General features: G+C 34.9%; 1 protein-coding gene across 5 annotated transcripts in view; it reads right to left on the bottom strand.

Annotated features, from left to right (window-relative positions):
* Positions 1 to 7,379: 7,379 nt before the first annotated feature.
* Positions 7,380 to 12,949, bottom strand: part of NLGN1 (neuroligin 1) — a 784,978-nt gene continuing 779,408 nt past the window's right edge. For all 5 annotated transcript variants that reach the window (XM_060393563.1, XM_042234322.2, XM_060393549.1 and 2 more), the window contains 2 exons: positions 10,803 to 11,592; positions 7,380 to 9,997 (listed from right to left, as the gene is read on the bottom strand). In XM_060393563.1, coding sequence (XP_060249546.1) covers positions 9,175 to 9,997; positions 10,803 to 11,592 — 1,613 coding nt within the window. In that variant the 3' untranslated portion in view covers positions 7,380 to 9,174. The remainder of the gene's footprint in view (positions 9,998 to 10,802; positions 11,593 to 12,949) is intronic.

A 12,949-nucleotide genomic window follows, 5' to 3' on the forward strand; every position in this document is an offset into this window, starting at 1 on the left:
AAGCAGACACATTACTTTGCCAACAAAGGTCCGTCTAGTCAAGGCTATGGTTTTTTCCAGTGGTCATGTATGGATGTGAGAGTTGGACTGTGAAGAAAGCTGAGCACTGAAGAATTGATGCTTTTGAACTGTGGTGTTGGAGAAGACTCTTGAGAGTCCCTTGGACTGCAAGGAGATCCAACCAGTCCATTCTAAAGGAGATCAGTCCTGGGATTTCTTTGGAAGGACTGATGCTAAAGCTGGAACTCCAGTACTTTGGCTACCTCATGTGAAGAGTTGACTCATTGGAAAAGACTCTGATGCTGGGAGGGATTGGGGGCAGGAGGAAAAGGGGACGACAGAGGATGAGATGGCTGGATGGCATCACCAACTCGATGGACGTGAGTCTGAGTGAGCTCCGGGAGCTGGTGATGGATAGGGAGGCCTGGCATGCTGCGATTCATGGGGTCGCAGAGTCGGACACGACTGAGCAACTGAACTGAACTGAACTGAATTGAATTGAAGACTTTCCCCACAAATTCCACATCTTTGAAGAAGAAGTCATAAATAAAAATGGGAGAAGGCATCTGAATGGAAGCTGCAGGAACTGGGAGTTAGGGGCGGGGCGGGGGGAGATTTCCTGTAGTAGAGGAATTCCACTCTGAGAGGGAAGCTGAGTGTTTTCAGGAGAGAAATAGAAATGTCTAAAGGGAGATACAAAGCAACTTTCCAGGATGGGAGCAGTACAAAAGTCTTCAAATTATGATACTCCATTAGAAAATATTGCTTTCATATGCACATTTACAGAATATATTTGGGACTTTTTTTTTTTTGAATTTAAAAATAACATTCTTTCACCTGTAAGGAAATGTAAAAATATAATGAGAAAATGAAATAATACCAACATGAAATCCTACTAAACATCAAAATCCTTTCATGGAAAGTAATACTCTGAAAATGTGTTTTTGAACTGTTTATTTGGTGCTGATACATATGTGGCCACAGAGACCAGCAAAGAAAGCAATGACAACCATTTTTAACAGTCTGAAAATACTGGTCTTTAGACCATGCATAGGGAAATTCTATGATGTCCTATTTGTTTACTATACTTCCATCTTGGGCAATATTCAGATGAGAAATACCACACTTCACTTAGTCTTCCCTACCAAGATCATTACTGATTAGATTGTACAAGGCTAGAAATATCTCTCTCTAGGTTTTATTTTTGTGACATAAAATAAAATTTTGTGATTTTATCTACTGACACAAGTTAACCAAGACTTGGGTCAAGTTTTAAACTTGGTGCCTCTTTCTAATTATGATTAATCTTATTCTCTAAGGAAAATAAATTATGGTTTAATGGGTTTTGTTCAAATCCCTGTGTATCATACAACTCTGCTTTTAAAAGCAACTATTTGGAGGCAAGAAGTCATAAATTAAAAATTGAGAAGCTTTTCTTCCTTTCTTTCTCCTTCAGTTCCTCACTCCCTTTTTGCTTTTTCTCATCTCTCTCTCTTTTGACAAGCTGTGTAACAACTGTATCCAAGTTCCCAAACTTTACTCTCCAAATTCTTTCCCTGCCTTTACCAAGAGGTGAACAGATCATAAAATATCATTGTTTCCATCAAATCAGAACTGTCAGCATATGTATGGGCAATAGAAAGAAGTTGCAAGGCAACATTTATTTTGGAAATGTTTTGGGGTGTGTCAAGCAAAGAAAAAAATTATTTCGAGTTTAAAAATGGCCAACACAACTTGGAAAACATGGTAATATTTATTTGTGATGATGAATTTGTTTTAATGAAAGCCACGGATGTCAAAACACAAACTGAAACGTGACAACCCAATGGCCTTTTACTTAAAAAAACATGACATATGTCCCATTAATATGCTAATGATAAGTGCAGAGAGGGATGAATCAAAAACACTAAAATCCTTCTAAACACACCATCTAATACAGATATCAATTCTGGATATGGCATTCAAAAATAGTTTCTCTGCTTTAATTTCATCTGCTGAGTTTCTGTAACTGTATTTGTACAAGTTTCTTTAAAGCTCTAATTATTATCATTCATTTCAACACAAAACTGCTAGCACTTTGGCTTGACTTTTCAGAGAACTATATTCTGTCACATCGATACATATATAGAGAGATATATTAATACAATGTCATTTGTCATTTGTAAATATGTGAGTCTGAAAGGGCCATCATAAATATTCTATAAACCATATAGTTCCTAAGCCATATATACCATATGGTATATATAATGACTGACTAGAAAAAAATTACATAACTGTTTGATTTATAATTGTTGCTGACAACTCAGACTTCTTTTACATTAAAATTATTTATTTGAAAAAAAAAAGTTTGCTATAGATTTAAATTTCTACATGTACCATTAAATAAAATGCTAAATAATTGTTGTTATCCAGAAACTCACCTTGCTCTGTCCAGAAGTCATTTGGACCCATTTGGTAACATACAAAAATTAAACTAAATGTAAGAAAAGACTTTTTTAAATATAATTTTCTCACTGAAAACTTATAAGATGGTCATCCAATTGTACCTTTTAAATTGAATTATTAGGAGCTGCAAATTAAAAAAAGACAATAATGTTCATAAATAAAATCCTAGAAGAAAGGCACTTATGCCCTGCACATGGTTATTCTACTTTGTAGATGCTACAACCTTTTTCAAATTGAGCTGGTTTCTGGTTTGCATACAAATACAGCAAAGTGTCAGAATAAAACCAAATCAGAATGCTTATGAAAAATAATCAAGCTGGTTACTAAATACATCACCTCAGTAGGAAATTTCTTTAGTGACTTCTGATGGAAATTTGTAGTGCATGCTGCTATATCAAGTGCAGGAGAGGTATAAGGCTGTTGGAGAAATTCCCTTAGTTTATTGACTTAAAACCAAAGCAACTGTCGTAACAATAAAGCTTGACAAGATAATTAAATGAATGATAACAAAATCTCAGCAGGGAAGTGCCCATTAATTGAATTTATTTGGGAGCATGTTTTCACAAGTATAACCAAATTATCTAATTTTCACTCACATTAAAAAGTGATAGTCTATAACAACTAATTACTAGAAATGAAGGGGAAGGCCAGTACTTTGAACCAATAACACAGAAGAAAACAAACTTCAGAGGATTGCCATGATATTTGACAGCTTCCTAAGAACTCCATTTATCATTTTACCCTGTGAAAGTATTTCTGTGAAACTCGCCAAAGAAAAGAATCCCAGTAAGTTCTACATAGCAGTGTCTTTAAAACTGGAACACAAAACCACATTCTTTGAATCTTTTCATTACATTAACATGTGTCATTATAAATATGTCAAGAGGTGAAATAAATGAGGAGAATATGTTATAGAAAAAACAATTGAGTTTTGGCATTTCTTTTCTGTAGGAAGATTACTGGCATCCTTGCTATTTTCTTTAGTATTATGTATGGTTGATTGTTTTTAAAAATTTCACTGCTGCTTTCATGTGGTACAGATCAAAAAAATTAGAATTAAAGCATTATTTGGTCAACTTTCAAATTTGAAATGAAGAATAAAATAATCTATATGTTACTCAAATTTTCTGCTTTGAGCTATTAGCATGATCTCTCCAGATTCAAGCTGGGTATTTTTCAGGCTATAGCAAATGATTTTCCAATTTCTTACAGTTAATAATGGAACTCACGAGAAATCTGTAGTAGTCAAGTAGATTTTGTTCACAGTCAACATATTCAACAAAAATTTAAAACTATGAGAATTGTTACTTTTATATTGCTAATCCCATTCTCTAAAACATTAAACCATTGATAAATACTTGACAATAATTTGTGTAATAGCTATACAATGAAATCAGATCATGAACTTTTTATTGCCAAATTTAGAAGTAAGTTGAAGAAAGTAGGGGAAACCACTAGACCATTCATGTATGACCTAAATCATATTCCTTATGATTATACAGTGGAAGAGACAAATAATTCAAGGAAGTATATCTGAGAGACAGAGTGTCTGAAGAACTATGGATGGAGGTTCATGACATTGTACAAGAGGCAGTGATCAAGACCATCTCCAAGAAAAAGAAATGCAGAAAGGCAAAATGGTTGTCTGAGGAGGCATTACAAATAGCTATGAAAAGAAGAGAAGCGAAAGGAAAAGGAGAAAAGGAAAGATATACCCATTTGAATGCAGAGTTCCAAAAGAATAGCAAGGAGAGATAAGAAAGCCTTCCTCACTGATCAATGCAAAGAAATAGAGGAAAATAATAGAATAGGAAAGACCAGAGATCTCTTCAAGAAAATTAGAGATACCAAGGGAAACATTTCATGCAAAGATAAAAGATGGGCACAGTACAGGACAGAAATTGTATGGACCTAAAAGAAGCAGAAGATATTAAGAAGAGGTGGCAAGAATACACAGAAGAACTGTACAAAAAAGATCTTCAAGACCCAGATAACCACAATGGTGTGATCACTCACCTAGAGCCAGACATCCTGGAATGCAAAGTCAAGATTACAAACAAAGCTAGTGGAGGTGATGGAATTCCAGTTAAGCTATTTCAAATCCTATAAGATGATGCTACAAAAGTGCTGCACTCAATATGCCAGCAAATTTGGAAAATTCAGCAGTTGGCCACAGGACTGGAAAAGGTCAGTTTTCATTCCAATCCAAAAGAAGGGCAATGACAAAGAATGTTCAAACTACTGCACAATTGCACTCATCTCATACACTAGCAAAGTAATGCTCAAAATTCTTTAAGCCAGACTTCAACAGTACGTGAACCATGAACTTCCAGATGTTCAAGCTGGGTTTAGAAAAGGCAGAGAAACCAGAGATCAAATTGCCAACATCTGTTGGATCACCAAAAAAGCAAGAGAATTCCAGAAAAGCATATACTTCTGCTTTATTGACTATGCCAAAGCATTTGACTGTGTGGATCACAACAAACTGTGGAAAATTCTGAAAGAGATGGGAATGCCAGACCACCTTACCTGCCTCCCAAGAGATCTGTATGCTGGTCAAGAAAGAACAGAAGTGGACATGGAACAACAGACTGGTTCCAAATAGGGAAAGGAGTACATCAAGGCTGTATATTGTCACCCTGCTTATTTAACCTATACGCAGAGTACATCATGCAATATGCCAGGCTGGATAAAGCACAGGCTGAAATCAAGATTGCTGGGAGAAATATCCCTAAACTCAGATATGCAGTGCAGATGACACCACCCTCATGGCACAAAGCAAAGAACTAAAGAGTTTCTTGATGAAAGTGAAAGAGGAGAGTGAAAAAGTTGGCTTGAAACTCAACATTCAGAAAACTAAGATCACGGCATCCAGTCCCATCACTTCATGGCAAATAGATGGGGAAACAATGGAAAGAGTGAGACTTTAATATTTGGGCTCCAAAATCACTGCAGATGGTGACTGCAGTCATGAAATTAAAAGACGTTTGCTCCTTGGAAGAAAAGCTATGACCAACCTAGACAGCATATTCAAAAGCTGATACAGCACTTTGCTAACAAAGGTCCATATAGTCAAAGCTTTCGTTTTTGCAGTAGTCATGTATGGATGTGAGAATTCGACTCTAAATAAAGCTGAGTGCCAAAGAACTGATGTTTTTGAACTGTGGTGTTGGAGAAGACTCTTGAGAGTCCCTTGGAAAGCAAGGAGATCCAACGAGTCCATCCTAAAGGAAATGAGTTCTGAATATTCATTGGAAGGACTGATGCAGAAGATAAAACTCCAATACTTTGGCTACCCGATGCGAAGAACTGACTCACTGAAAAAGACCCTGATGCTGGGAAAGATTGAAAGTGGGAGAAGAAGGGGACAACAGAGGATGAGATGGTTGGATGGCCTCACCCACTCGATGGACATGAGTTTGAGCAAGTTCTGGGATTTGGTGAGGGACAGGGAAGCCTGGAGTGCTGTAGTCCATGGGGTCACAAAGAGTTGGACATGACTGAGCGACTGAACTGAACTGAACTGAAGACAATGAAATAAAGTTAATTTTGGCTTAATGTTTGTATAAATTGTAGCAGCCTTGGCTATTTGCAGTTTCAGCACAGGCAGGGATGTATGAATTAATATGTGACAACAAAAATATTCTTTTAATTTTGTGACTTGTTTTCTAAAGAAAATCATCATCTAAATAAATATATTTAAAACATTTGGGTAAAATCTAATAACATTATTCAAAATACTTATTGCATTTAAAATTTTTTTCAGCTTTAAAAACAGCTCTTCATATTCTATTTATTGTGGGACATCATTTTACATTCAGAAAAGTAGCTGCTGTAATATAAAACTAGAAACTAACGCTCACAATGACGACATCATGACCTCAAACAGTAATAAAACTTAGAGCTGCTTTATCTTTCACAAAGTTTTTGCTACATTAATAAAAACAAAATAGGGCTATGGTTTGTTTTCCTAGGTCATTTCCCTAAATTAGTATAAAATAAATGTCTGTTATGATAGCTAGGTAGATCGAGTAACAGATAAGTTTAGAGCAACAGATAAGTAGATATAAATAAGGCCATCATTAAAATAGAATGGTTTTGCTAACTGAAGTAATGCATACGAAAGATTTCATTTATATCTTATTTTGTTTTCATTTCTATTTTTGTCTTTATCTTTTGTTTAATCAATATAGTAAAAGACAGTTTTCTGATTAAACAATATTTAAGATGCAAAACAATTCTTTATGTTTACATTGGCAGTTCACAGCCTAAAAGCATAATCACATCAGGCAAAAACTGAACATAGACCGCTCTGGATTTTGAAGACTTTTTTTTCTTCCAATAGATTTTTATTTGAAGCTATGGAGCAACATCTACATTTTACTGATAGTTAATAATTGGAAGGGGGAATTATAAGTAAATAAATTCCTCAAAATAGAAGATTTTTATCTTTATTGTTAGCTTAAAGTCTTGCTCAGCACTTTAAAATTTTCTTAGAATGATAACTTTCTATCCATTACTTTATGGGAATTTAATCACCCTGATATTGGGAACCTAGATATTGTATTTCATAAATGTTGCACATTTATTTCCAGTAGACCTGTTTCTTGATGATCAGAATTGGACCGTGTGTTTCTAACTGAAAACGATTGGCACATTTTATTTCCACACCACTTTCACAAGAAGAGGTATTAAAAATACAATGCTAATACTTTTCATGAGTTCCTGGGCTTATAAATTCATAATAAAATTAATGTTTCATCAGTTTCATTTTAGATGACACTTGACTTTAAATACACAGTGTGTCTTCTGTAGAAGTTAACTACATGTCTTCAAAAACCCGACTGGTCTAGAGAAATGACTCTCTGAGACAGTCATGTTTCATTTCTTTTTTCCTTTTTTTTTGTTTTAAAAAAAAAGACAAAACAGCAATAAACATTTTAGCTCTTTAATGAGCAAAGATCATGTCTCTTAGCATTGGACTAATAGTCATTATTATCTTTATTTCACGCAATGACCAATGACATGGCCAAGATGTACAAAGTTGTTTCCATCAAGTAGTATACAATTTTTTTTTTGTATAATAAGCTTTCATTCTTGAAAAAGAGTAACTGAAAAGAAAGGTTTCTGTTACTGCAGTTAGTTTGTCAGAGAAAGTTCTTTGCATTATCTTACAAACTATCAAAATTGCTAGTCATCTGAAAAAATGTAAAAAAAAATCACATAACTTTAGTCTAATAGAAATATAGTACAGGTAAGAGAGAAAGTATTTATCAGGATGTGCTCTTTAAGTCCATCTCAATTTTTTTAATATAAATGTACATCTGATTACATATACAAACATTTGGAAAGGTCTGTGATATACTGTTACTGGTAAACAACAAGGGGATGAAGAGTTTTCTGTGGTCTTAGAATATTCATTTAAAATCACACGTACGTGTAAGACTACAATTCTCCAGGTGTTGACGCTCCTTCTAGGTTCTTTATCTACGTTGCACTCTATTGAGACTGTGTGAGTAAATTCCAGTGAAGGAACCTCAGTGAGAAAGATAAGTGACGTGAGGAGGGACATAACTTTATACTGAATTATTATCAGTAAACATTTTGTCATGCAACATGAGTAAATCAATGAACTGAGAACTGTAATCAGAGTGGTAATTTAGGGCATCCTCAGATCATAAAGACTTGCAAGTTACTCTTTGGACACACTTCACCTTACCCAAAGGAACAAAATACAGAATAACAAAAACCACAGCAAATTATAGATTCTGTAACATATGTCCAATTAGGGTTATATTTCTAGAAAATATTTAGATGGGAATGAAAAGAACATTAAAAACACAGGAAATTTTTTTTTTCTGGGATTCATATCAGCGAGTATTCACCACTATGCCTATAGTTTCTTCAGATACATTTAGTAACTAATTCCTTCTATTATCAAAACTACTGTGAATTATTTTATTGTAATTACTTTTGCCCCCTAAATTCTTCTTTAGTTTCTGCCAATTGATGGAGGAAGCTTCTATTAAAAACTTCAGTGGGATGAGAAGAATTTTAATTACGGCTTAATCAGCAGCACAGCCACCAAGCATATAAATTATCATGCACATCGTGCTAAAAATATCCAGTTTCCTTTATCCCCACAACTTTATACTGACAGCACTTATGTGATAATGTTGTACCTGCCAGTCTTTAAACTTCTTTGTTTTACTGGCAAATTTCAGCATGAGCCTCCGCTAAGGCCATTAACAGCATTGGTGCTTTGTGTACTTATCCAAATATGTAAATATGGTCTACACAATAAAACAGCTCCAAATAAAAACTGGTGAAAATTATCTGACATTCCATTGGTGTGTCCCTTGTGCATATTCATGGTTATTTTTAAAATTTTTATATTTTATATTTCAGACATAGTTCTTTCCTGTTTGGTGTTCCACATGCCTAATTCCATCATGTAACATAAATCTTCAAAAAATTAATTCTTGAATGTGAATGAAAAAGTATCATTCAGAACAATTGCTTCAAGCAATTGAAATTCGCTTTTAAAGTTGATTTGTGTATATATGTACAATTCTTTTTTTTTCAAAACCCCCAAAGTTCTTGATATGTATATTCACATAATATTCCTCCTTATTTAAATAGTAAGAGTCTTGTAGGTTGAAAGCCAAGGAATCTTCAGCAATCGTTTACTGCAATCCATCAAAAAAATAGTTTGTTTCTCTTATCTGGCTATACCCTGGTTGTTGAATGTGAATGAGGGTGGGGGTGGGGATGGGGCAGAGTATTGTTCTGTCCTCCAGTAAATGTATTGAATGTGTGTAAGGGTTGAATCCCTGGTATAGTGTTGGGAATCATTGTGATGGTGTTGGGTGTCATTAAGGGAACATCATCAGGTGACCTCCTCATAGCTAGTGTGTAATCTGGGGGGCAGGCGGTCCGGAGAACCACCTCGTGTGGATGGATGGACTCACACTCATGATCCAAATCAGTGTGCTTCATTTGCAGGGACATGATCTCCTCTTCTTGTGCGTGGGTCAGATCATTGGTAGTCGTGCGCTGAGGGCTGCATCTCCTGTGAACGTCATGTCTCCTCTTATCCTTTTTGTAGTACAGGGCTGCAAAGGCCAAGATGTTCAGAAACAGCAGTGATGCTCCAACGGCGATAGTGACGCTCAGCTCTGTTGAGTAGTCCCTTTGATCCACTGAAAATGGACTTGGCTGTTGTTTGGGATCATCCTGCTTGGCAGTGGGAAAGGCTGATGTGACAGGTATGGAATTTTTTCTTGTAGGTCTGAAAGTGATGTCAGTTGATGGCACTTTAGTTGTTGTCGAGGTATACTGAGAAATGTCATTGAGATTATGCAGATGAGGTACCAGCTCCAACCAGAGGTTTACTTTATTGGCTCTGTAATGTTCTTTAACTCTTGGTTTTAATCCAATATGGAGATAAAGTTGGTCTTTCTGGGAATATCTGGTCCATGCTACTTCTTCAAAGCGATTGGGTTTGGTATGGATGAATTTTGTGTCTTGAGGGACTGGTTGATTTGGGTCACTACAAAAGAGAAATTATGAGAAAGAAATTTGCTTTATTTTTAAAAAATCATAGTAGCACTAGTTTAACATTTAGTTGAAGAGGTAACTCAGCAAGGTAACTCAGCAAGACTGTTTTAATATAACTTGGGTTAATTTAGAAATAGCAATTCCAATTTCAGGCAGGTTGTTAAATGTTTGATAACATAATTTGAGTAAATCTCACTTTCTTGTTCTCTCTACTCATGGACTGCTACACATCCAAAGATTAAAAAATTCAAGTACAAGTGAGTTTTCTCATAGGCAAGATAGCAGAGACAGCAATGGGGAAAAGTTGGGATTTGGAATTGGCAGGTGAGGATTGGAGTCCTAATGCTGCTATATACTGGATATTTGAATATACCTATGTGAAAATTTCATAGCCTAAGGCCCTTTTTATGTAAAATGGAATTATGATATTTGACCTGCTCTCCTCACAAGGTACTTGGGAGGATCAAAAGGCATACAGTACTATAAACTGAAAATCTCTATAAAATAAAACTTGTCATTATTGAATAATAATAATAAATCCTGTGTAATTAAAAAAAGAAACAAAATAAATTTAACTGAGTAACGCAATAAAGATAAAAGACTTTCTTAATAAGCTTTACAAAGTAAGAATAAAGAAGTGATTTCTGAAACACCACAAATATAAATTTTGAATAAAGGAACTTAAATATCACTGGCATTAACCTATTAAATCATTTGGATACAAACCATGTATATTTTAAGTGCTTAAGAGGATATTTTTACTAAAGTATAGCAAACTTCATTTCTTAGGTACCTACCCAGTTTTAGCAAAATTTGTCCAGTATGTCATTACGACAGCACTCAGCATCACATCATTTTTGGAGAAATTGCAAGGAAATAACTCTGTAGGTCCAATCATGGGTATTCCTAGTACATAGGGAACCTCATCTCCATGAGCTGCATCAGCCCAGGCTGGAACCTGATCTGTTTGGCAATGATGGTAAAAGGCATAGAAATAGGTGGGCGAACCAAAATTTGAGTGAAGATCTGCTGTAGCCACAGCTGGTGCCACCCACTGATGGTCCGTAAACAAAGCTAATAACGTCTTCCTTCTGGTTTCAGGGTTATGACGGTCAGCCCAGTCAGTATACATGAATTTAATGGTTTCTCTCAAAACATCTTTGCCTTCAGGATATCCATATAAGTTATCAACAAAATTAGAAACAGCAAAGTCAAAATCACTAGCAGATATACCATCATCACTATCTACTATATTTTCAACAAATTTTAATCCTTCCCCTTGGTTAACTCCTAACATTATATCATAGTTGAGAAACTCTCCTTGCTCCATCAGTATCTGAGGGTCATCTGGTATCACATCACCATCAATCACAGGTCCAAAGGCTATGTGGTATCGTGCTGGTTGAATATCTTGGTCAACAAGTTCTTTGTAAGGCTTCTTCTGCAGGCATTCCACTAACTCTACTGTATCTGAAACATTGCAACCAACTTTTGTGGCCAACATTCTAGCATATTTTGCAGGTTGGAAACTAACAGCCCAGCTGGAAAGGGCTGTTCCACTTTGAGCTATTGCTCGTTGAAAGAGTCCTATGGGGAAAAAAAAATAATAATAACAAAACATTTCAGATGACCTTTGAATAATGTTGTGGTAAAACAATCAAATCTGATATTTGAGATGTGTATATAAAAACCCAGATATGACTCAAGAAACAGGGAGATAGAGACATTTTTGCTTAAGAGAAGGTACACAAATTCATCCCCAGGGTACAATGAATTGGAAAGATGGATTAGAGTCTTCTGCTTTCAGTAGCAGCTGCTTTGAGAAGAAAGAGATCTAAATTGTGCACTGTCTCAAAAAAGAGTAAACAAGGAGAAATGGAGAATGTGGAAATAGTAGTGGTAAAAGAAGTCTCAAGTATTCATTTGCTCAGCATGTAAACACCTATGTTACTGTCACAGCCAACCAGATGGGGCTCTCTCCTCTTTAGCTCTACATCAGACTTTGTATTATCTTTTGAGGATATTTCCTCCAATTTGGCTGCATGTATCTTTCTTCAAAATGGCTCTGTGTGTTTGTTTTAATCAGAATTTATTTGAAAACAATTGTTGATATGTTTACATAATTACTGGGACTGGGAATCTGCTAATACCCTGGGGATGGCCTTAAAGGCACACAAAACAGAATATCACTTTAGACATACTCTTTCCAACTCTTTATATTAGACACAGTATGTTGAATTCTCATCTTTCTGAGGAAGATATAACATTTGCAGTGTATTCACTAGGTTAAAGAGAAAACCATCAGCAGAAGGATTTAGTGGGGGCGGGAGGTGATTTAACTTTTTCCACTGTTGAACGTGCACTGCTATATTTTATCATAAAAGATGAAAAGTACATGGTCCATTGCTTTTCATTTAATTACATTTAAAAATTATAAATCATGGTCCCATATGCAGCTTGATAAGAGCTGCATACCATTCAAATTTATAAATGAATTTTACTTATTAGGGTATTTTCTAATAAAATTCTCATTTTTAAAATATAATTTATCTATTCTATTTTAAAAATTACCTTTATTATCAATTTCCAAACACAGCTTTGTATTTCAGTTATTCAAACACATGCTCAATCATTCATATGTGTTAACGTATAAGAATTATTTTTCACAAAGGTGCTAAAGTAATGACTAAATTAGAAGCAAAGCTTTCTCTTTTTTCTACAAACACATATACGTATTCAAAATGCCTGTAATGTTTCCAGATAATTATAAAATATTCAAAAAGTCAAACAATACTAATAAATATTTGTTTTGATTTCTGACATCTTTATGAAAATATTTTGTTTGCTACAGCAAAGAGAATACCTATAGTACGAATAACTTTTTAAAATTGTGCTTGTCAACATTGGCTCAGAGAAATATTTTACTGCTTAAAAACTTTATAGC

The sequence above is a fragment of the Ovis aries genome, chromosome 1, assembly GCF_016772045.2.
Source record: "Ovis aries strain OAR_USU_Benz2616 breed Rambouillet chromosome 1, ARS-UI_Ramb_v3.0, whole genome shotgun sequence".
Lineage (NCBI taxonomy): Eukaryota > Metazoa > Chordata > Mammalia > Artiodactyla > Bovidae > Ovis > Ovis aries.